Source organism: Dreissena polymorpha, chromosome 6, assembly GCF_020536995.1.
Source record: "Dreissena polymorpha isolate Duluth1 chromosome 6, UMN_Dpol_1.0, whole genome shotgun sequence".
Classification (NCBI taxonomy): domain Eukaryota; kingdom Metazoa; phylum Mollusca; class Bivalvia; order Myida; family Dreissenidae; genus Dreissena; species Dreissena polymorpha.
The window spans coordinates 38,531,813-38,556,071 of record NC_068360.1 but is presented as its reverse complement, the minus strand read 5'-3'; the positions used below and the strand labels follow the sequence as shown (position 1 = coordinate 38,556,071).

The 24,259-nt window shown below is 34.0% G+C and overlaps 1 protein-coding gene across 2 annotated transcripts in view; it reads left to right on the top strand.

Moving 5' to 3' along the window:
• Window positions 1–8,406: 8,406 nt before the first annotated feature.
• LOC127834400 (ras-related protein Rab6) overlaps window positions 8,407–24,259 on the top strand; it is a 30,022-nt gene continuing 14,169 nt past the window's right edge. For both annotated transcript variants that reach the window (XM_052360232.1, XM_052360231.1), the window contains exons 1-5: window positions 8,407–8,562; window positions 15,400–15,458; window positions 18,820–18,873; window positions 22,029–22,134; window positions 23,587–23,698. In XM_052360232.1, coding sequence (XP_052216192.1) covers window positions 8,493–8,562; window positions 15,400–15,458; window positions 18,820–18,873; window positions 22,029–22,134; window positions 23,587–23,698 — 401 coding nt within the window. In that variant the 5' untranslated portion in view covers window positions 8,407–8,492. The remainder of the gene's footprint in view (window positions 8,563–15,399; window positions 15,459–18,819; window positions 18,874–22,028; window positions 22,135–23,586; window positions 23,699–24,259) is intronic.

The following is a 24,259-nucleotide window of genomic DNA, read 5'->3' as shown; positions in this document are numbered from 1 at the left end:
TTAATAAAATATACTTATTTTACTTTTAGTTTATTTTCCCATAAATCAAAAATAATTTTGGTTATTAGTAAATTACGATTTTTGTGTTAAACTATATGTATTTAGCTATTCTGAAACAAGATGTATGCAATGTCATACAGACGTACATGCTACTTTCGTCATAATATGCTTTTAAGATATTGGAAAAAAAATTGAACATATTGAACATTGAAATAATCATACTCTTTCTTTTTTTTTTGCGAAAATGCAGAAGAGTTACGACCTACAACGTCCTGGTACGAAATCTGTAGCGAAAACTTACATAATTTAATAATGGCCTTTTTCATCGTCTTTCCAAGAGGCATTAGAATCGACCCTTTGTTTATAGTATGACATGACACGATAACACATTAAGGAATAAGTTACTGGCAATTGTAAACCATTGATAATGTTTAAAATAGTACTCGTTTTTGAAACGCACTTATCGAAAACGAGTGGGTTAAGTTGACATGCCGGAAAACAAACTCAACATTACTCAAATAACAGATGTTACTGTAACTGCCTCAAGAGAGACATCTGTTGTATGCTATGTTAAGTTGCATTCCCCTCAAGTTGATTTAACTGAACAAAATTGACAATAAGTTGTTTCTAGTCTCTATGGTATTAACCCCTCTGGATCTGTTTTTAAGTGGGCTTTCCTGTTAGGTAGTTGTTGGCTGTGATCAAATTGATTTTAGTATGAACTTAATTTGTACGGTCTACAAATATAAAATACATAAGGATACCTATTACATTTTTATAACTCATTAGCAAAGTACCAAATGTGCCAAATTAATTGCTTACTAAATACACCAAGAGTTTGAAATTATTACGTACATTCTATGCATTACCGTACATACCTGTAAACTGGTGAACTAAATAAATAGTGTTAACAGTTGGAAAATGAATTGCTTCGATGCGAATATTTAAGCAATATTTTTTTCTGGAAAGAATACATCAAAATATAGTGATAGAACCAACATCGACGTTAAGAGCAAACTTTAGGACGCATTTCAAAAAGTTGTTTACGAAATGTTCTTCATGTAACCTTCTTACCAATTCTTGCACACGTATTGTGACTCCAATGTATCACAATGGCAGGAGGGTCATTGTTACATGTATAAAAACATAATTTCTTTCTGCAACCATTTCCGCGATCTAAAACCTTTCCTATTTTTGAATAATCCTTTCCGTGTTTTGTTATCATGAAATTCCAGATGTGTTCTTCTTCCCCCCACACCTCCTCTTATAAAAGACGACACAGGGAATATATATCAAACAAATATATGATTAATATGATTACAGTTCGGGTGTTCTTCATAGGACGGTCAATGCATAGCATTTGGGTTTGAATCTGTTAAAAGACTAGCCTAACCTCGCAATGAGTCAATGTTTTGAAGAACTCTTAACAGGAACAGTAAAAACACTTTGAATTAACATGATTATTTGGGACGTTCATATGTTATTATTAACGATATAAATAGAAAAGGACATTACTTCAAAGCGCATGTAAATTTTAATTACAACATGTATTTAATGACCTTTTTTTGTTCAAAGATTTTGTGTATTGTTTAAACACAATGACATAAAATCAAATTAATTTTAATATTCGAAAACCTTGTTGTATATTACATTTAAACCAGTTCCTTTAACTGTTCGCAAGATAAAGTGAAATCGGAGACCGTTGTTATATCCATTGCGTTAACAACTCGGCCGTTATATTTTTTTTTTTAAATACTGAATAGAAATGGCTTGAAATACAATGGCATCATGTTTCAAATTAAAACTTATGCAAAACAGACCAAGCTGTATCGAACATGCAAAAACAAGTCAACAGATAGACATAGACATGCTTATTAGGTAATATAGGCCATATTGATGGATAGCAGTATTAGATTATCTCACTAATGTAAATATATAACTATGATTCCAATCAAAGTATGAATTGCAATAACTCACTTATAAACTTTAGGGTTCACTTTTTGTGGCAGATATTAAACGCCTTTAATGCATGTGGACAAAACAATAGAATTTATACCAGCGTTTAATTTCATGTACAAAAAGTTCCACATAACTATTTTAGCAATATTGTCATGCAATGCACCATTTTAAGGCAATTTAAACTCTTTAAAATAATTATTTTAAATTACCAGTCTAGAAATGTTTTAATTAAGGGAACAAAATGGTGCTTAAAAAAACGATCTTCTTTAATATTATTTGTCCTTGAAACGACGTCCATACCTTATTGGATAAGCAGAGGCGTATTTAGGTGTGGGGCTTTAGGGCTAAACACCCCCAGCTGGCTGGCTAGATACGACTTTTAAAACAAATGAGCCACTAACAGTTTCAATCCACTTGTGTATTTCCTGTCATATGCCCCTTATAAAGCCATAAACAGCTGTCGATTTGTGTGATCAGCCCCCAGGCATGTGTACAGACGATCTAACCTTCGCCAGCTAAACTGCACGCTTCATTAACTGTAAGTGATAAACTGCGCTATTTGATTAGTGGAAGGAGATCAATTCAACTAATGAAATTCATCGACACATTTAGCTGTAGGAAGATGTTTCTTCTACTACTCGTCGAAACGATAGACCTGTCTTGCTGAATGTCGGTCCACCATTGAAGTCACCGTCTGAGTTGTAGATTGTAACCAGTGATAGTACGAAGAGATATATGAATTATCTAAATGATCATTTCTGAGAAAGTACACATATCATAACATTAGTTGAATAGTTGTAAGAACTTACCTGTGCACAGATTTTCTTGTATTGTTTACCAGGTTTTCCGAAGGAAAAAACTGGATATTAGATTGGCGAATGTCGTCGGGCGTGGCGGGCTGGCGGTCGGGCGGGCGGGCGGACGGAAAAAACTTGTCCGGGCCATAGCTATGTCAATCATTGTGAGATTTTATAATCATTCGGCACATTTGTTCACCATAATTGGACGGTGTGTCGCGCGAAAGAATTACGTCCAAGGTTATCTCCAAGGTCAAGGTCACAATTTGAGTTGAAAACCTGGTTTAGTGACAATTTTGTCCCTTGTTTTTGTTACAAAATGACAGAACATTTGATAGAACTTAAAATAACGAATGTTGCATAAAATGTTATTTTTATAATTTGTAAAAGGTTTATCAATGACTTTGCCTTATTTGACAGTTGTTGAACCCCAAAACTCAACAAGGTATACATAATACGATTATAACCAAGTTTGATAAATATCCACCTATCCAACAGGGTGACGTAGTAGGATATCCAACAGGGTTAAATAGGAGCTCCACCCATCTAACACTGAAAAAAAATCTTGATAAAGATTATGTGGATTAAGAATACTTTAGTGGTTGAGAAACATTTGATTTACCCCTTTGTATCTTTCACACTTGAAGTCTCAAATCAAGTTCTTGTTTGTTTTACATGCACTTTTTTCATGCAAAATGCTGATTAGATAGCACGAAATTGCATCATGTCAAGGTGCCATTTCAAAAAATTTCGACGACATGAGGGGACACCACTCCCGCACCCTCCCCAGTTGAGCCCCCCCCCCCCCCTCCCCTCTTACAAATTTCTGGATACGCCTCTGATAGGAACCATATGCATTTGTAAATGAATTTCCTAATGATACACACTGCACAGTTGTTCCGGGATTTGTAGATATTTGTTTTTATAATTATGCAATCAATATAGGTTACCTCATTATATACATTGTGTTATTCATAGCTTTACTTCTTGTGGATTTTATATTTCGTCAAAGTTTTATGATTGAGAGTTTAAATTTCTTCTGTCTCAAATAAAGAAACTCGTAGTGATAGAAACGACCTAAATGTTTTTTTCAATTCTATGTCCGTCTCTCTAGTTTAAAATATCCTTTTTGAATTACAACAATCAAATGTTATTTTTTGTGTTTCTTGTTATTGTATTATATTTGGGAAAGTCGTCGTAAATAATTATAAAACCTATTCGTTTTGTGTTTTACCGGTATGTGATGTTAGTCCATTTCATTTCATATAATTAGTTTTCTTAGTTAAGGGCGGCAATTTGCGTCATTATGCTTTCAAAAGTAAACGTAAGAGGTCAAGATTTTCTTTCATTGCTGAATCACACACTAAATACATTTTGCACTAAAAGCTTGTTGTGTGATGTAGTGACAAACTTGAACTGAAAATCAAATAGGATATTGTTACGTGTTAGAGCTCGTTGCTTTGACTTCACTGTAAAAACATTGAAGCTATGGTAAATCAATGATAAATATAAAAAAAAGGTCCCTGGCAATACGGGAATGCTACTGTGTGATTCTCTCGTTTTATAAAACGTTATTTACGACCAGGGTGAGCCTAAATAAATGTTTATGTAAAATTAGTATAAAACGGTGACGATCAGGTTCTATACTAACTATTGTCATCTACTTTTGCTGTTTTTTATGTGTCTTCATTGAGGCCCGTGTTTATGTAAGTGAAAATATGCATTTCGGCCACGGCTATGATATTGCAACATCATGACGAAACGTGTGTGTTTCTCTTCACCGAAAGTAATTATTTGACCCATTGATGACAAACTTTATCTTCAAAAAGTAGTTACTTGTGCGTTTTTTTCTTATCAATTTCTTTTTACGTGCATTGGAACACGGAGTGTATATTGACAGGAGATGAATCGAGTATTTGACCCTTACTGTAGTAAATTCAATCTTATGCAAGACCTATTCATCCGATTTTATTGGTTTATACGTTATCTTGTTGCTTATTAATTCCTCTTTCCAAAAAATATAACTTTTAGTATATTCCCGTTGTTATTAATGGATTTATAGCGAGTTAAACACAAGAAATACACATTTTATGTTTTACCACCGCTCGTTTTAACGTGTTGTGGCTATCGATCTTTTACGATTAGCGTACAGCGATGTGCCGAGGTTATACATTTTGATGAACCCACTCACGTCTTTTGTTAAATTATAGTTTCATTTCTCGGCCGATTTTGACAAATTATATATCATTAGAAAGCTTACGTTACGTAGTAAACAGATATATCAATATATATTAAGTTTTTCTTCTGATTTCGACAGCCCGGCGAGTTATAACTTAAACTTTTGCAAATATCATACCGTTTTGGAGTTTTAGAATCTAGATTTACGGTTGACATGTTCGTACTTAATACCAATTTGTAGCGTTTATATTTGGAGTTCAGTTTTAAAAATTACATCTTGCTTAGGAGAATAGAATTCTGTATACGATAGAAAAAAAATTTGTTTAAAAACGAAAGTAATTAAGGAATGAAGGCGGGAAAATGTAGCGCGCGTTCCTAACGCACTGAACTGATGCTACGGTCTTGGCGATTATGCTTTTGTTTAGAAACCGGCCATTTAATTTCTTTTGCCATCTTATTATATTTTTTTGGGAATATATTGTAGTATTTTGTTCACGAAACATATCAATAAAGCTTATTATAAATGAATCTTAATAAATTAACGATTTCAGCTCTTGTTTATAACACAGAAAGGGTGTAAAATTTATGATGAAACAGCGTATATAGCGGACCCTCTCGATATTATTCGGCTTTGCATGCATACTTGAAATAAAATGGGTGTCAAAAACATTCATCGTTTGCTGTTTATTATCAACAAGGTAATTATGTATAATTATTTGAAATGTTATTTACCTTAAATTATCAATTTATTAAAGATTCTTGAAAATCACGGTCCGTGTTACGCGGGTCATTTCGTATTTTGACATCAGGGCATCATGTCCAACTATTGAAAATCAGATTTTTTTTCACCGGGACGATGACGGCTTGGATTTAGACAGGCAGACAGATAGTTTATTCAGACTTAAACAACAGTACATCGTCTTCAACTCAAATATATAAATTATTTTAAGACGAATTGCTAGGTGATTACACATATAGCAGTGATGATTCTGAGAATGTTGCCATGTTTTTTATCCGGGTAATCTAGAGTCCATGGTTTGAGCATTTTTATCGCGGTGTTCAATAAAAGATATCTCAATAATCTTGTTTATTGATAGATCTGTGGTTTTATTGCCCCTGTGTTCAGCACAAGCCAATTATCTCGTTATGATCAGATACTGTGCCGACCAATACTAAATAACACTATGGTGTCATACGCCACAGCAGGGACCTATACTTGTATATTGGTCCCTAACCACAGGTGGCAATGTCTGGTCAGTTTACACTTTTTATGATACCTCCATGTCTTCTCGTGGTATTAGTGGTCATTTCTTGGAGTAATGTAACGCCAAATACTCAATTTTGCGTTTATAAGATATGTAGCGTATTGAAAACATTTATAGTCATCTGCCCATACAGATTGCCATAAACTAAATACTGTATAGATGTCAGCCAGCTAAATCACAATAATTATAAGTGCTTAATACCTATACATGTACATTTTAAACCTTTAAAAAATCTAATACTTAACATTTAACGTATTTAGCGGGTACTGGTAAAAAAACTCCGTCATTTCGTAGTCCTATAAAGAGTGTATGGTAGTGTACGGAACAACATAATTAAAAACAGCATTCTCATTTGACCACAACAGGGTTAAATAATCTTTCCGAAAAATACAAATAATACAGAGTTTTAATTTAGAATTCTACATATTTATAACTCTGTTAACTTATAAAGATATTTCAATATACATGCATAGACAGTTGACCGTGATTTTCAAGAATCTTTAAATAATTTTAATTAATTGATAATTTATGGTTAATAACCTTTCATATAATTTTACATAATTACCTTTTTGATAATAAACAACAAACGATGAATGTTTTGACACCCATTATATTTGAAGTATGCAAAGCCGAAAAATATCAAGAGGGTCCGCTATACATTTGTATACGCTGTTTCATCATAAAATTAACACCCTTTCTGTGTTATAATCAAGAGATGAAATCGTAAATTTATTAAGCTTCATTAATACTTAGCTTTATGGATATGTCTCTAGAACAAAATATTTCAATATATTTCATAAAAAATATAATAATCATGGCAAAGGAAATTCAATGGCCGGTATCTAAACAAAAGCATAATCGCCAAGACCGTAGCATCAGTTCAGTGCGTTAGGAACGCGCGCTACATTTTCCCGCCTTCATTCCTTAATTACTTTCGTTTTTAAACAATTTTTTTTTCTTTCGTTTACAGAATTCTATTCTCCTAAGCAAGATGTTATTTTTAAAACTGAACTCCAAATATAAACGCTACAATTATGTATAAAGTACGAACATGTCAACCGTAAATCTAGATTCTAAAACTCCAAAACGGTATGTTATTTGCAAAAGTTGAAGTTATAACTCGCCGGGCTGCCGAAATCAGAAGAAAAACTTAATATATATTTATATATCTGAAAACTACGTTACGTAAGCTTTGTAATGATATATAATTTGTCAAAATCGGCCTAGAAATGAAACTATAATTTAACAAAATACGTGAGTGGGTACATCAAATTTATAACCTCGGCGCTTCGATAGAAGATCGATAGTTACGACACGGTCACGTGACTTAGACACAACAAGATATTTGGCGTAACGGTTCCGTTTCATATCCGTGTAATCTAGAGTCCGTGATTGGAATGTATGCTATGATACCGCCTTCAGCAGTAACTATTGTTTTAGACACATACAAACTTCCAAAGACGCTTCTCATTCTACTCAAGATCAGTAATACAATGGAATTCACTACCTCCCCACATACATGAGGCAGCCACAGTAGAAGTATTCAAAACCCTTACTCTTGTGGCCGTCATTGTCTCCCTTATCCACCTGTAAACACTTACAATGTAAATAGTTTTAAACTAACACCCAACTGAGCACCTTTTGTGCAGTGTTCACCCCTTAACAAATAGGCGCCGGCACAAAATCGTCTATTTAGAAGGAGTGCTGTGCCAGAAGAAGAAGAAGATGTCTGTTTAACAAGCCAAGTCACGTAAGTTTGCACTTCTTAGAATAACGCGTCTTGATTAAAACATGTGTTCGTTGCAATGCGTAGGAACATGTATATGCAATAAATCAGTAACAAAGTTCATAATTAAGGATTTTATTCAGACCTGCTGGGGCAATAGTCGTTAATGTCTTTAATAATGTTCTCGTTAATCAATCTGTATTTTCCGTATTAACATTAATGTCTGTTAACTATATCTCGGTTCAAGCATACATTTTATTGAAACTATCAACGGACAAATAGCCCTTCTCGCCTTAGACCTATAATACATTTTACTTTCGACCGTTGAGTTTCCAACTCTTTACAGAGATATTTGCTCCGTGGGTTGGTTTCATACAAAAAAATCGTCATTTACTTAAAGTTGTTAACTCTGACCTGTCTACCTTTTCCGCAGATTTTTCTCTTTTGGATACTTAGTTGATTCATGCATTACGCATGCGTGTTTCAAATAACGTGGCTACACTTCCGTCTAAAGTTGACAGATCAGAAACGTAAATACAAATCAGTTTTAGTTGTTTAATACTAAACATGGGATCAAGTGGTGAATTCGGAAATCCACTGAGAAAGTTCAAGCTTGTTTTCCTTGGAGAACAAAGTGGTGAGTTGCCCATTATATATATTTGTAATGATTCTCTGAGTCTCGCTGAGTTTTTACCAGTTGACAAGCGTTTAAGAATTACTTTTTTGCTTTGATAGTTAGAAGGTTAAGGAAGATAATGAGATTTTATGAAAATATTCTGATAAGTAGTTTGTGTAAAATACATTTAAAATCATGACAATGTTATACATTTAGAAAATTAATCTTATTGTTAATAATCATGTAAAATAGATCATGCATTCAATGATTCATGAATCTTTGACAGGTAGCATGTGTATCCGTCATTCCAGTCTTCTTAATGAATATACCTCTTTTTATGTGTACAGATTTTAAAGAAGACTTTTTTGATGTTCCAATCTTTCGTTAAATGTGTATTGTTGGACTAGCTGAAATAATTCGCGTTCAGAATAAATCTGAACGCTGAAACTCCGGTCTGTAAAAACCATAACGAAAAATAAATACAATACTATTATGGGAATTACAGTATTTACAAGTGTATATATCTAACATCTACCCGTTGTTTGACAAATATGAACTAAGATCACAAAAATTACCTGTATTTCATTCGAAATCATAGACATTGAACAATCATTTTCTCAAAGGCAACCATTTTGGCATTGTTGTTGTTGTTCTTATTTCGTACTAGTGCTGCAACAATATACCGGTATATATCGCAATGCGCAATCCGCATATTGTATTGCGATATGATTTTCGTCATACCGGTACGAAAATTTTACTAACATGCATCTATGATTTCCTTCAGAAAAGCCTTCCAAAATAATGATATCAAGGTAAACAAAACAAAGCCATATTTTGTAAAAATAAATTGTTACGTAAAAATGGCATTCTAAAAAGTCTATTATACAGAGTAGCGTTGTTACATGGGAGCATTCATTCTATGCTTTTAAACGAATTATCGTTGAATTAATTACGCACAACTAAATGTTTTGTTCGATTCTGAAATGAGCATTATTAAATTTGTAATCCAAATTTCGGAAACACGCTTCCGAAATGTAATGCTAACGCGACAATAAAAAAAGTGCTTTATTCTTTTTCTCAATAAAAAGCACGCGAAAATTATACAGACATGTAATACGTCGCGTGCAAAGTGTGGGTGTATTTGTGTTGTATAAAACGGGAACATCACGTCAGGCGATTTACGCGTGTTCAGTGGGAAAAAAACGCCCGATTGGAAGTTATTTCATCACATCTTTAAATAGTAACAAATGCCAAAATGTATTTGATATTTAAGAAAATTAGTGAATGTTTGTGTTTTGTGTTATTCTTGAGCATTTTTAAAGTAAACATTTACCAGAATTTGCTTTAAAACTGGAATATACGGGGTTATCGGGTAATTGGCGAGTTATAATTCTGGTACAAGTAAGCAATATATTGCGATATATTGCAATACGGGTTTTTGAACTGACAAAATATCGCAATTCCCTTTTTGGCATATTGTTGCAGCACTATTTCGTACCATAGCTATTTCGTACCTATTACTTTTGGGGTATTTCGTTACTGTCGATTCTAATATTTTGAGTTATAGTAGTTATAATTATTCTTTTGCTTCTTTTTCTTCTTATGATTATTATTTCCAATTTCATTTCTTACTGTTTTGTGCATATTGCACACTTTTTTTGTTCGAACTCAGTTACAAACATAGTTGAATTTAACCTCCACCAAGGGAGATAACATAACCTTTACTAATACTATACAAAGATTCATATTGGATGAAACAAACTCGAAATATAGTTTATTAACAGGTAAATTTCGATATATTTTGCTCAATATATACTATCTAGGCAACGTTCTTTCATAATAGTCAAAAATATGTGTGTATTTAAATTCAGGAGTGATGCGACCGAAATTCGTGTCGGAACTCTCGCTATTAAAAAGATAGAGTGGACTATTGACGCAAAGAGTCTGCCAAAGCAAACATCATCAAAAGACTCTATGGCGGCAATTTATATTGACTATTCTTGGACATGATAACAAAAAACTGTTTGTAAATCTGCTATATTTTCTTAAATTACTGTCTAGATTTAGCACCCCACAGTAGTCTATATCATGTATAATGTTTCTTATGGTTCAACTCTTCTTATATGTCTGCATATATTGTTCTATAAATAATTTCAGAAAGGATATAAGAAACTTGTCCTTTAAATATTTTCTCAATTTTTCACAAAGATGGTCTTTGAATTTTTGTTTATGTTTCTTGTTTTCCAACTGACCCTAATTTTCACCCCGTAAAAATACAGCTGATAAGTCACTAGTTTTAACACCATAACTTAAAATGTCGCTTTTTATGATTTTTGACAGGCGCGACTTTATAGTTATGGACCAACCATTAGGAAAGTCAACCAGAAATTCCCGAAAAGTTGACAGTTATCAAAGACCGGTCCAAAACAGCATTTAAATGCAGTTATTGGCCCAAATCAACCACTTGAACATGTAAAATTGATCTATTCTGCTCTAACATATCGAGAAAAACAGCGATGTGACAGACTTTCTTGAAATGCGAATCTCCCGAGATTTCACGGTCATATGACGTTATTTCTATTTTTAGTAACATACCATGTGCTCAAGTGTTTTCAAATTCAGAATGACATTTCCCGGTATTTTAGATTATTCTGGCATGTTTTGATAACAAATTGTAGTGTAAATTGAAACTCAAGGTAAATATTATTTAAAACTACCTGATTCACACTGAAATCAGTCTTATAATCCACCAGACGTAAGTTGTTAATCACAAATAATAGATTTCATAAAACGAAAGTAATGTTTAAAATTTCAGCAAAAAATTTCAATGTCGATCCGAAAGTATCCAAATGAAAACTCGTCACATGACAAAGCGACAATGGCGTCAAAATTGTGAATTTCAGACTGATGAGAGTTATTTTCATCTATTGTAAGATGCATTTGAAACATTTGAACCTTAAAATATTCCCCGATGCAGTAATTTATATTCATTCACCAATATACGTAGAAGTTTATTCAAGAAAATGAGCTTTCTTTGATTTATAGCGTGACATAAATATGTTACGACTCTGGTTGACTTTCGATACGGGGTTGGCTTCAGCGTACAGGTATATCAATACTATATAAACTCAGTGCGCTGAAGTTTCTTTAGCTAATAAGTCACAAGGATAAATTAAGTTGTGTTTTGTGGTACAAAAAGTTATTGAGCTATCTATGTTTCTTGATCAAAACGTAAGTTGCTTCATATAGGACAACATTTATGTGTCAGAGTACTCACTGACAGCCACAAAGACAAACTCAGTAACCAGACCAAATAAATTAGTCCTGTCTCTCTATAATATAGACTATATTGTGTTTAAAGATTGTTATTGTTTTTTTGTTTTAAACCTGTTATTGTTGTTGATATGGGTGCTGGAGGTTTCGGTATATAACAAGTTCGGTAAATTGGATTTATATAGTAAATGCCTTGGAGGTTTCGGTAAATTGGTTTTTTATAGAGGTGGTATACATGTACCTACAATGAGGTGTTAATGACAACTATTATTGGCTTACTATAACATCAGGGGCATATATTTGCAAACTGTGGATTAATTTTGAGTTGAGTAATTAATGCTATGCCTACGGTAAAGAATTAAGGGGCATGAATGAGCTACCTCCGAACTTTTTAAAACGAATTCTTTTAGGAAATTGTAAGTACCAAACCAAAAAATGTAGATTGAATTTAAAATGTAACTCTTTTGAAAGTAAATTTACGATTTAAATAACTCAATACTTTTTTTTTTTAAATAATTGGTGCTTTTATGTAAATAACATAATAGTAATAATAAATAATGATTTAAGACGGAATCAATGTAAGATCTTCAATTAAGTTTAATGCTATTAAAAAAGGTTCTTGTCAAATATTGTAGACATGATTTATTAAGAAAAACATAACAAACAAAAACCATAAACAAATATGAAATAGTTCTTTTGATATTTATTATGCCCCCCTTCGAAGAAGAGGGGGTATATTGCTTTGCTCATGTCGGTCTGTCCGTCCACCAGGTGGTTGTCAGACGATAACTCAAGAACACTTGGGCCTAGGATCATGAAACTTCATAGGTACATTGATCATGACTCGCAGATGACCCCTATTGATTTTGAGGTCACTAGGTCAAAGGTCAAGATCACGGTGACCAGAAATAGTAAAAAGGTTTTTGAATGATAACTCAAGAACGCATACGCCTGGGATCATGAAACTTCATGGGTAGATTGATCATGACTTGCAGATGACCCCAATTGATTTTGAGGTCACTAGGTCAAAGGTCAAGGTCACAGTGACCCGAAATAGTAAAATGGTTTCCGGATGATATCTCAAGAACGCATACGCCTAGGATCATGAAACTTCATGGGTAGATTGATCATGACTCGCAGATGACCCCTATTGATTTTGAGGTCACTAGGTCAAAGGTCAAGGTCACGGTGACCTGAAATAGTAAAATGGTTTTCTGATGATAACTCAAGAACGCATACGCCTAGGATCATGAAACTTCATAGGTAGATTGATCATGACTTGCAGATGACCCCAATTGATTTTGAGGTCACAAGGTCGAGGTCACGGTGACTCAAAATAGTAAAATGATTTTCGGATGATAACTCAAGAACGCTTTTGCCTAGGATCATGACACTTAATAGGTACATTGATCATGACTCCTATTGATTTTCAGGTCACTAGGTCAAAGGTCAAGGTCACAGTGACAAAAATCGTATTCACACAATGGCTGCCACTACAACGGACAGCCCATATGGGGGGCATGCATGTTTTACAAACAGCCCTTGTTTCAGTTAAAATATAAAGCACAATAGTATTTTAGACCACCGAAAAGCACTCAATTTCTCAATATATACATGTGGTAGTTTGCCAACATAATAAATATGTTGCCCAGCTCTTGCCACGTGGAGGCCACCTCTTGTAGGAGCCAAATGTTGAATTTCATATTACATATAATATGCCTGGATAAAACACTAATATTACAATACACCATCAGCGGCCGAGCGCAGAATACTACAAAAATTGTGGATTGCTTCAAATTCCGAGTGAGCTTTATATATAACAATGTTTTATTAACCAGGTTTTCCGAAGGAAAAAACTGGTTATTAGATTGGCGAATGCGGGCGGGCTGGATGGCTGGTGGGCTGGCTGGCGGGCGAAACAAGCTTGTCCGGGCCATAACTATGTCGTTCATTGTCAGATTTAAAAAATCATTTGGCACATTTGTTCACCATCATTGGGCGGTGTGTCGCGCGAAATAATTACGTCGATATCTCCAAGGTCAAGGTCACCCTTTGAGTTCAAAGGTCAAAAATGGCCATAAATGAGCTTGTCCTGGCCATAACTATGTCATTCATTGTGAGATTTTAAAATCATTTGGCACATTTGTTCACCATCATGGGACGGTGTGTCGCACGAAAGAATCACGTCAATATCTCCAATGTCAAGGTCGCCACGACTAAAAATAGATTTTAAAAAAAAAAAACTTACAAAGGGGGTTAATTTTGTTTGTTCATTTCAAAAGTTCAGTTTGAGTTTTCTCCCTTTATCAGATTTTTTTTCACAATGAAAACCTGGTTTTGTGACAATTTTGTCCCTTGTTATTTCTTTCTGGTTGAGAAACAAACAAGAAAAAAACAATATATAACATAAAATACGTGTACGTAATTTATAAAAAGAAATATAATGATACGCGTTATGTTTTATAATTTTGTAAAATGCGCGTGCCATTGAACGTTGAGTTAAGCGAAGAGATGCAAACTTAATTACACATAATTAAAAACTGAAAAAAAAAAGACATCTAACATAACGCCAGCAGACCCGAATGAATACACTGTGTATTAGCAACCTGCTGACAGTGTGGTTATCCCTATCTTATCAGCTCAATACACAGGCACCTGGCTTCTGTATTGGAACAATGGGATTTACGGCCAAAGTAACTGATTTCATTTTTTGCCTAAACAAATCCGTTGAATAAAAAATACTAACTGATTAACTTTGTAATCCGTTTTATTTACCATAATTTATAAATAAGACACATTTAAAACATGGATACAATATATATAGGACATATTTTAATCTTTCATTTTATTTAAAAAAAAATAAGCGCGTAGTCACATATAAATAAGATACATTTATGACACAGTACAATATAAATAAGACACATTAGCATCTTTCAGAGTTGCCACATGTCTGTTAAAGCATGTTCATGATCTAAACATACATATTTAGATTATTTTTAGAAAAATCAACTTGATAACATATCCCACTCTCAATATTTAACAAATTATTAAGGTATATCAATGTAAACTTTTGTATTAAAAAGTGTGTGTGAATGTCAGAGTTTATTTACAGGTCTTCACAACTACCTTGTGTGCTGACTTGCTTGTGGGAAAAAAATATATTTGATAAAATTATTATCATTTTTATCTGATACACTTTATTTAAGGTTTTTCCAACTAATTGTATAAAAACATATATTAAAAACAAAAAATCAGGACCTAAAGATAAACTTTTAATATATAAATTACCTCCCTTGATTATAATATTATTAGGTTGCAAGCCTGAGTATTTAATATTAACACTTTGCAAACATCTCTAAATTGATAACATCAACTCCGTACATTTTAATCAGATAATTTAATTAGTGCCAAACAATTCAATTAGTGTACACGCATATCGACTTAAGGTGCGATAATCCCTATTTTTTACCAAAACCTCCGCAGCATTTACTATATAAATCCAATTTACCGAACTTGTTATTTACCGAAACCTCCATAACTGGTTATTATAGGAAGATTTTATTGATTTGTTTTTACTTTTTGCAGTTGGGAAGACATCCTTGATCACAAGATTTATGTATGACAGCTTTGACAACACTTACCAGGTATTTGATTAATTAAGTTTACATACATATAGGATTAGGCATAAGTTTTCATTTCATCTTAGCATACATAACGCCTCTTTCCTATGGTGAAATCACAGGTATTTTGATATATTTAGACAATCAGGAGTCAAAATGACCCCGTTCTAGAAATTGTCATGGGTCAAATGAAATTATCAGGGGTAAAGAAGTCCAGTGTCATTTTCTATCTGCATATTTGTTCAATGCTCTGCAAATTTGACTAAGTATAAATTTGAGAGCAAGACTATCCAAAAAAAGTTAATTTTAACCCTTTGCATGCTGGGAAATTTGTCGTCTGCTAAAATGTTGTCTGCTTAATTTCTAAAATTAGCATTTTCTTCGATTTTTCAAAGAATACTATCAGAATAGCAAACAGTTTGGATCCTGATGAGACGCCACGTTCTGTGGCGTCTTTTCTGGATCCAAACTGTTTGCACAGGCCTTCAAAATTTGGTTCCCGCACTGAAAGAGTTATTGAAATAAGTTAACATATATCATAGAGTTAGTTTCCTTGTCATATTTCTGTGTATTAGTGTGTTTTTTTATCCTGAGACTTGTGTGGCCCTTAGCTTCCACATGCATTGAGCATTTTGAAATAACATGGCACAAATGTTCACATCCATGAAATCATAACTTTTAATGTTAAAGGTTACAATACAGAGCTTAATTGTCAAAATTGCGATTGTGCGGTAACTTAAGGTTAGGGTTATATTTTTAAGTCAAATGAAGGACTTAATTAGGCTTATCTTGGGCGACTCCTAACACACATGCATTAAGCTTGGACGACTCCTAACACACATGCATTAAAGGGGCCTTTTCACAGATTTTGGCATTTTTTTAAATTATTCATTAAATGCTTTGTATTGATAAATTTAAACATTGGATCGTAAAAGCTCAAGTAAAAAATCAAGAAAAAAATTAAAAAAAGGAAAAGAACATTGCCCGGAGCAGGTTTTGAACCAGTTACCCCTGGAGTCCTGCCAGAGTCCTGAAGTAAAAACGCTTTAGCCTACTGAGCTATTCTGCCTAGTACACATTCTTGACGTTTTTTATACCTTATATAAGCAATCTTCGTAGTTTCACAAAATTTAACGACAAAAACAGAACTCTCCAAATTATTCAATCGTTTCGCGTTGCAACGCTTTATTATTTTTAGGTTTTAAAATCGTCAAAAGATGCATATAATGGCTATATTAGAGCATGGTTAATGTTCAGTATTACTGTTTCCTCACAAATATCATAACTAAAACGAAAACTTACGAATCTGAAACAACTTTTTTCAATTTTGTCAATTTACCAAAGCGTGAAAAGATCCCTTTAAGCTTGGACGACTCCTAACACACATGCATTAAGCTTGGATGACTCCTAACACACATGCATTAAGCTTGGACGACTCCTAACACACATGCATTAAGCTTGGACGACTCCTAACACACATGCATTAAGCTTGGATGACTCCTAACACACATGCATTAAGCCTGGACGACTCCTAATACACATGCATTAAGCTTGGACGACTCCTAACACACATTCATTAAGCTTGGATGACTCCTAACACACATGCATTAAGCTTGGACGACTCCTAACACACATTCATTAAGCTTGGACGACTCCTAACACACATGCATTAAGCTTGGATGACTCCTAACACACATGCATTAAGCTTGGACGACTCCTAACACACATGCATTAAGCTTGGATGACTCCTAACACACATGCATTAAGCCTGGACGACTCCTAACACACATGCATTAAGCTTGGATGACTTCTAACACACATGCATTAAGCTTGGATGACTTCTAACACACATGCATTAAGCTTGGACGACTCCTAACACACATGCATTAAGCTTGGACGACTCCTAACACACATGCATTAAGCTTGGACGACTCCTAACACACATGCATTAAGCTTGGATGACTCCTAACACACATGCATTAAGCTTGGATGACTCCTAACACACATGCATTAAGCTTGGACGACTCCTAACACACATGCATTAAGCTTGGATGACTCCTAACACACATGCATTAAGCTTGGATGACTTCTAACACACATGCATTAAGCTTGGATGACTTCTAACACACATGCATTAAGCTTGGACGACTCCTTACACACATGCATTAAGCTTGGATGACTTCTAACACACATGCATTAAGCTTGGACGACTTCTAACACACATGCATTAAGCTTGGATGACTCCTAACACACATGCATTAAGCTTGGACGACTTCTAACACACATGCATTAAGCTTGGATGACTCCTAACACACATGCATTAAGCTTGGATGACTTCTAACACACATGCATTAAGCTTGGATGACTTCTAACACACATGCATTAAGCTTGGATGACTCCTAACACACATGCATTAAGCCCAGTTTTGCCAGAATTAGGCTCATATAGTACATGTATGTCTTTGCCAAAGCTGCATGTGCATTCACTGTCAGTGATAGCTCAAGTTTTATTATGTTATGACACAATTTCAATGTCATTGGAAAGTTATGTACTCCAATATGGCTTCTCTATTTAATAAACCTCACATGTTGGCCCCAAAAATTATGGGCTTTGGAAAATTCTGTTTAATCTTAAAATATGTAGACATTTATTAAAGTGCACTTTACAAATCATTCTTGAGCAATAAATTCTGTTCTTTGGACTTGATTTTATTTAATATTTTCATCTTTTGTTCTTTTGAAGGTCTTTGTAAATGCATCCAGCAAAAAAACTACTACATTTTTATCAAAATATTTTTATACATCCTTAAAAGTAGTTTATTGTTTTTTTGTTTGTCAATTCAAATTTAGAATACTTTTTTACCAACATTATGTCATGTGATCGGTCCAAAAAGGATATGTAGCCAAAGAAACAAATATTTGTAGTAGTTGTTTTTCATTGGAAAGAAGGTTTGGCAATATTATATTAAGCACATCATCCGATTTATGCCTAGTGGACTCTCCCATCCTTCTAAATGTGATCAATTTATTTCCAAAATCAGGGATGTCTAGTATATTTATTTCTATATTTAGAATATTTCTTACATTAATTCTTTTAAGCAAACAGCGCAGACCCTGATGAGACGCCGCATCATGTGGTGTCTCATCTGGGTCTACGCTGATTGCCAAGGCCCTTTTTCTAGACGCTAGGCATAAATGGGTTTTAATAATAATATACATGTATGTGCTATTGTTTTGGTGTAGATATTTTGTTCTAAAAGGTAAGTGTTACATGTACCAACGGTGCTGTAAATTTTAATTTGCATGTGAACAAGGTTGCTATAAGCCAAGCGTAATAAAATGTTATAAGATCACAAACAAATAATTATATTTTTTTCGTTTTTCAGGCCACAATAGGAATAGACTTCTTATCAAAGACCATGTATTTAGAAGATCGCACAGTAAGTATTCACGGAATTAAACCTTCATTACCATTTATTTTTCATACCCCTGAATTTCAATTTAAAGTTGGTATTATTTAACATGAAAACATCGCTTTTTTGCCTGCTAATTTGCAAAAAATAATTTTGCTTACCGGTATGTAAATATCAATAATGGATGGCAGATTAATTTTTCGACCATTTTGGCATTTAAACTCCGGTGCGCTTTCCAGATAGTTGTGCTTAATACGTGGAAAAGTACAGTATGCGTTCAAAATAAATACTCAGCTTTTGTAATGGAATTAAAACTCTTACATAATATTATTTGTCAGATGTGTTGCATACTTTTATATGTTACGACACTTCCCGCTTAAACTGGATTTCCATCAAGTAGGGATTTCATTTAAACAAAAAATTCTATTAAAGCGAAAAGTGTTGTCCAGGAAAAGCATGAGTGGACTGTACAGGCTATGCTGGACTGAATAGGCTGATCTGGGACAACACTCAGGGGTTTTTCAGCACTGTCTGCGCCTCCGGAAAACGGAGGCACTATCCCAAAGCAAACGGAAACGATCCCAAACCAAAATAAAAAAAATCCTATTTAAAAAAAAACAAAACATTTTTTTTAAAGAATGAAGTGTCTTATAACTTGTGTGACTAACCAGTGTTTGTTTTGGTCAAAAATATCTGCTATAAGGTTTTGACTGTACAGTTCTTATCTCAGAGTGTAACTGTAACTGAAAAACAAAACTGAAGTACTTGAATAAACGTTGAACATGCCCAATATTGCATCTGTTTATATAAAGAAGACAAAATAACAAATAAAAACAAATTTATATGTTAAACCACTAAATTATTTAAGCATGATAAATTCATTTTTTTCCCAAATGAGCCGTTTCATCAATGCAAAAATTCCCAAAATGGCCAATTTTGTCGATAAAAAATTCCCAATTTGATCAGACTCCTTTTCCCAAAATAGGCAGAAAAAACCCTGACGCTTTACACACCTGCATTAAGCCCTGTTATCCCAGAGAGCAGCTCATCTGTCAGACATGTTTCATTGTTTGCACTAGCTTAGATGATCATCACACATAAAACATGGATCACATTTAACAGTTAGCCTAATGTACCCAACTTTGACTGCACATTTTATACAGCTTAAGCCAAGTGCCTAATGTGAAATAAATCCATTGAAATTTCTTGAACAAGTAGCGTTATCAGGTATAATTTGTGTATAAGTAAATCTGACTTACTGAAAATCTAATCACGTTATAAATACAATGACTTAAAGTTAGCACAAAAAACTTTATGAAGATTGTATACAAAACAACATAGACTTTAGCATAGTACAGTCAATCTTGTGGATGCGACTACTTGTATTAAGCGACCTTTGTCTTATGCGACCATTTTGAAATCCCACGGAGCTTTTTTGCTATATAATGATATTGTATTAAGCGACTTTTGTCTTACGCGACCAGCGACTGCTGATTTTGGTGTATTTTGATGTCCGCATTGAATTAAGCGACCACTAGGAGGTAAAAGTGGTTAATCTATTGATCTTTCAGGGACAAATCCTATTAATTGTTTATCTAAGCCGATAAGATGTACTATTACACCTCTGCTTTGTTTTCACACCAACCATTATGTTTATGCTTTGTCTCGTTGACCGGTTCTGACCGGTATTGTTGTAGACTGCGTATCAATTTATTGAGTTGAATAATAGAGGAACGTATTACGCACAGTCTACAGCTTAAATAGTTTACTATGTGGAACGTTAAGAGACAACGCCGATTTTTCTCAAGTATAGATAACAGGTGCAGAAGCAATGCACTGTACGCGACAAACATTTCCTGAGAAGTGCGGAAAATAAACTATTAATCGGCAACATCTGTCGAAATCCGTACATTACCAATTTGTAATTATGCTAATTAGTAGATATTTGTTAGCAAATCACATTGTTATTTACTTAATAAATTTTCCAATCAGGTCTGTTTGTTTGTTTTCAATTGACGTGTTTTAATTTTTTCAGCTCATTATGTATCATAATCGAGTCAGATTTCCTTAAGCATACATGCAGAAATTAAAATGTCAAAACAAAATTTGTTAACGTTGAACGAGAAAATTCGGGTTTTGGAATTGTCAAAGAGTAAAAGTGCCCGTAAAATCGCAGATTAAGTTTGGAGTTGGTAAAACTCAAATTCAGAACATTCTTAAGTGTAAAGCTGAGGTGCTTGAAGACGTGGAAAATAATGTGTCAGGTGAAAAAAAAACGCGAAAAATATTTACTTGTCTATGTTGTTTTTGCAAATAAATATGTACACACAATTCATTTATAATAAATGATAATTTATAATAAGTAAATATAAAACACATTATACGTAAAATATTGTTTATGTATTGTGTTCATAGTCATTTTATTATAAAAGTTAAAATCATCGTTGACAAAAGAGATTATCCTTCATATAGATTTAAATTGAGGGTAGGCATTCTTCCAGAATGGCCTTTTTTTATTTAAAGACCATTTTATTAAGAGACCACTTTTGATTACTCCCTTGAGTGGTCTCTTCATACAAGATTGACTGTATAAGGATACCCGCCTAGACTGAACTTTCATTTGGAAGAGACTTCCTTTAAACAAATAATACCATAAAAGCAGAAATTCTCCCTGGTTAACCCGTGTGGACTTCACAGGCTAATCTGGAACAGTGGTTTATGCATGTGCTTTACTCATTTGGCATGTGTTATGTCTCCCCTGATATGGCTCCAACTTTGGGACATTGCTGGCCAATGCATCATGTCTTATTGTGAGCATGATTTGAATCATTCCCTAGGCCTCAATAAATTAATCCGGACAATGCATCATGTCTTATTATGAGCACGATTTGAATCATTTTCTAGGCCTCAATAAATGAATATTATTAAACTGATAATTTTTTTCCAGTCACAAACTTTTATTCAATTTTTAATTGCACTAAATTGCTTCAAGCTTTAAGAAAACTAGTTGCCCAGCTGGACTGCTAAGATTTGATATTGAGTTGCCTGTGTCAAAATGTACTTGCCCAAGGCTAACAGGCAAACACTAATTAGTCATGTGCTATGTCTCCCTAGATATGGCACCATTTTTGTCCTTTACATGTCCAAGTAATTGCCTCCACTCATGTCCTATGTTTCTATAGATACGGCTCCAGCTGTGGGATACAGCAGGCCAGGAACGCTTCCGAAGTCTCATACCGAGCTACATCCGAGACTCCTCAGTGGCTGTTGTGGTGTATGACATCACAAGTAAGTGTGTATTTTATCATATGTAAGTGTGTACCATAGCAAGGGCTCTTAACCCTTTAACACTTAGATTCGTATTTTTGCGCATTTGTAGTCCCTTAAAAAGTTAAATTTGATTGAAGACCTTTCTTACTAGATTCAACTAAAAACTTAAATTTGATTGAAGACCTTTCTTACTAGATTCAACTTCTAAATATTTCATTTCCATCCCTTAGATACTCATGAGCAGTAAATAGCATGAAACCAGAACAGCCATATTAGTAACTCGCAGTCTGTTTGCACATAGCCATTTTTACTTTGCTTTGCGTGGGAAAGTGTTAAATAGTAATGGTACTCCTCAATTTTGGACAAAAAGTAATAAAAATAAGTAACAGTTCTAGTTGTGAAAAAAACTGCTGTTAGATGATCAACAGCCACAATTTGTTAAACGATTTTAACTCGTAAAGTTTTAAACTCGGTGATACAATGTTGCGCTTGTCCTAGAATGCCAAGCATTGTTTTTATGCCCCTTTACACAGCTTACTATGGAGGCCAATGATCTCCTCAATTTCTGTTTTTTTTTATCCACCAAAGCAAGCTTTTAAATCTGCGAGTGTCTTGCCAGTCAAATTTGTTCCAACATGTTGGTTGGTATTTGCAAATATTCAGTTACATCACAGGGTTTACAATATTATCTAGTAATGGGATAACAATTTGCATCTGAACATTGAATTGCACATACCGGTAAGCTTCTGTAGCAAAATATTTAAAGATACAGGGTATCACTGTGAATTTTCAATTTTGTGGATGTCCAGGGATCTAATTTATTCAGGGGTTATTTCTAAAATGATGTTTGAGATTGTTGTAAATTTCGAAAAAATGCAGGAGGTAGGGAAGGGGTACGACTGATTCTGCAGCATAGTTCATAAGCGGCCAAAAACATCAGATTTTAAAATATGGCCACATATTACATGTACAATCACCTCATTATCTATTTGCATAAGAACCTTTGTTGTAACCAGAGAAGGTTTCAAGGCCAATTATTATTTTCACTTTTTGGGGAATGGGGCCAGGTCCCTTTGGATTGGGAAAAACTGTGTTGTTTTCACTAATATCGGGAAATAAGTATTTATAACTGGCTAACTAATACGCTAAAATTGAGACTACAAGTGATTTCAATATTATATAAACTAAACTTTTTGACATTGACTTGAGATAAATTTAATTTTGCTTCTTTGGAATTTTTTTTTTTTTTTTTGAAACCTTTATTTGGGAATTTTTTAGGTCCCATTTGGAAAAAATATATACTTTTTTTCCATTGGGAATGGATCCTTTATTTGGGAATTTTTTAGGTCCCATTTGGAAAAAATATATACTTTTTTTCCATTGGGAATGGATCCCCCTACAGGACCCAAGTTTAAACGAAAAAAAACCACTGAGGCCTTTGTAATGTTCTGACGACCTCTCCTGTTATAGATGCCAACAGTTTCCAGCAGACTTCCAAGTGGATTGATGATGTACGGACAGAGAGAGGGAGCGATGTCATTATAATGCTAGTAGGAAACAAGACAGATCTGTCTGATAAAAGGTCAGTGAAGATTGTGTGTATGTGGACTGATTTTGGCCTGGCTCTCTTAAAAAGCAGTCTAACTATTTCCATCTTAGAAGCAAATTGAAAATGGCTATATGCAAATAGCATTAAACCAGAAAAGCCTGCGAGTAACTCGCAGTCTGTTCAGGTTTTATGCTGTTTGCTGCTCATCAGTATCTAAGGGTTGGAAATGAAGCCTTTAAAACTTGAATCTAGTAAGAAAGTAATAAAATTTAACTTTTTAAGGGACTACATATAAGTATCTAAGTGGTAAAGGGTTAATGCATGTGCACGGACTAATCAGGGACCTAACTTTCTGCATAAATTGAATTTTCACTAAGAAGAGACTTTCTTTTAAACAAGAAATACACAGTAAGCAGACAGTGTGGGCCCTTTCTACGCACTGGCTAAACTGGGGCTACGCTTTACGCACATGCTTTAATCCTGGTTTTCTTAGAGAAAGGTTTATCTATTCAATATCCGGCATTGTGTTGTCCTATAAACTTCGCAGGGTGTAACTATTTTATTTTGAAAATAACATTTAAAATATGAGCCGCG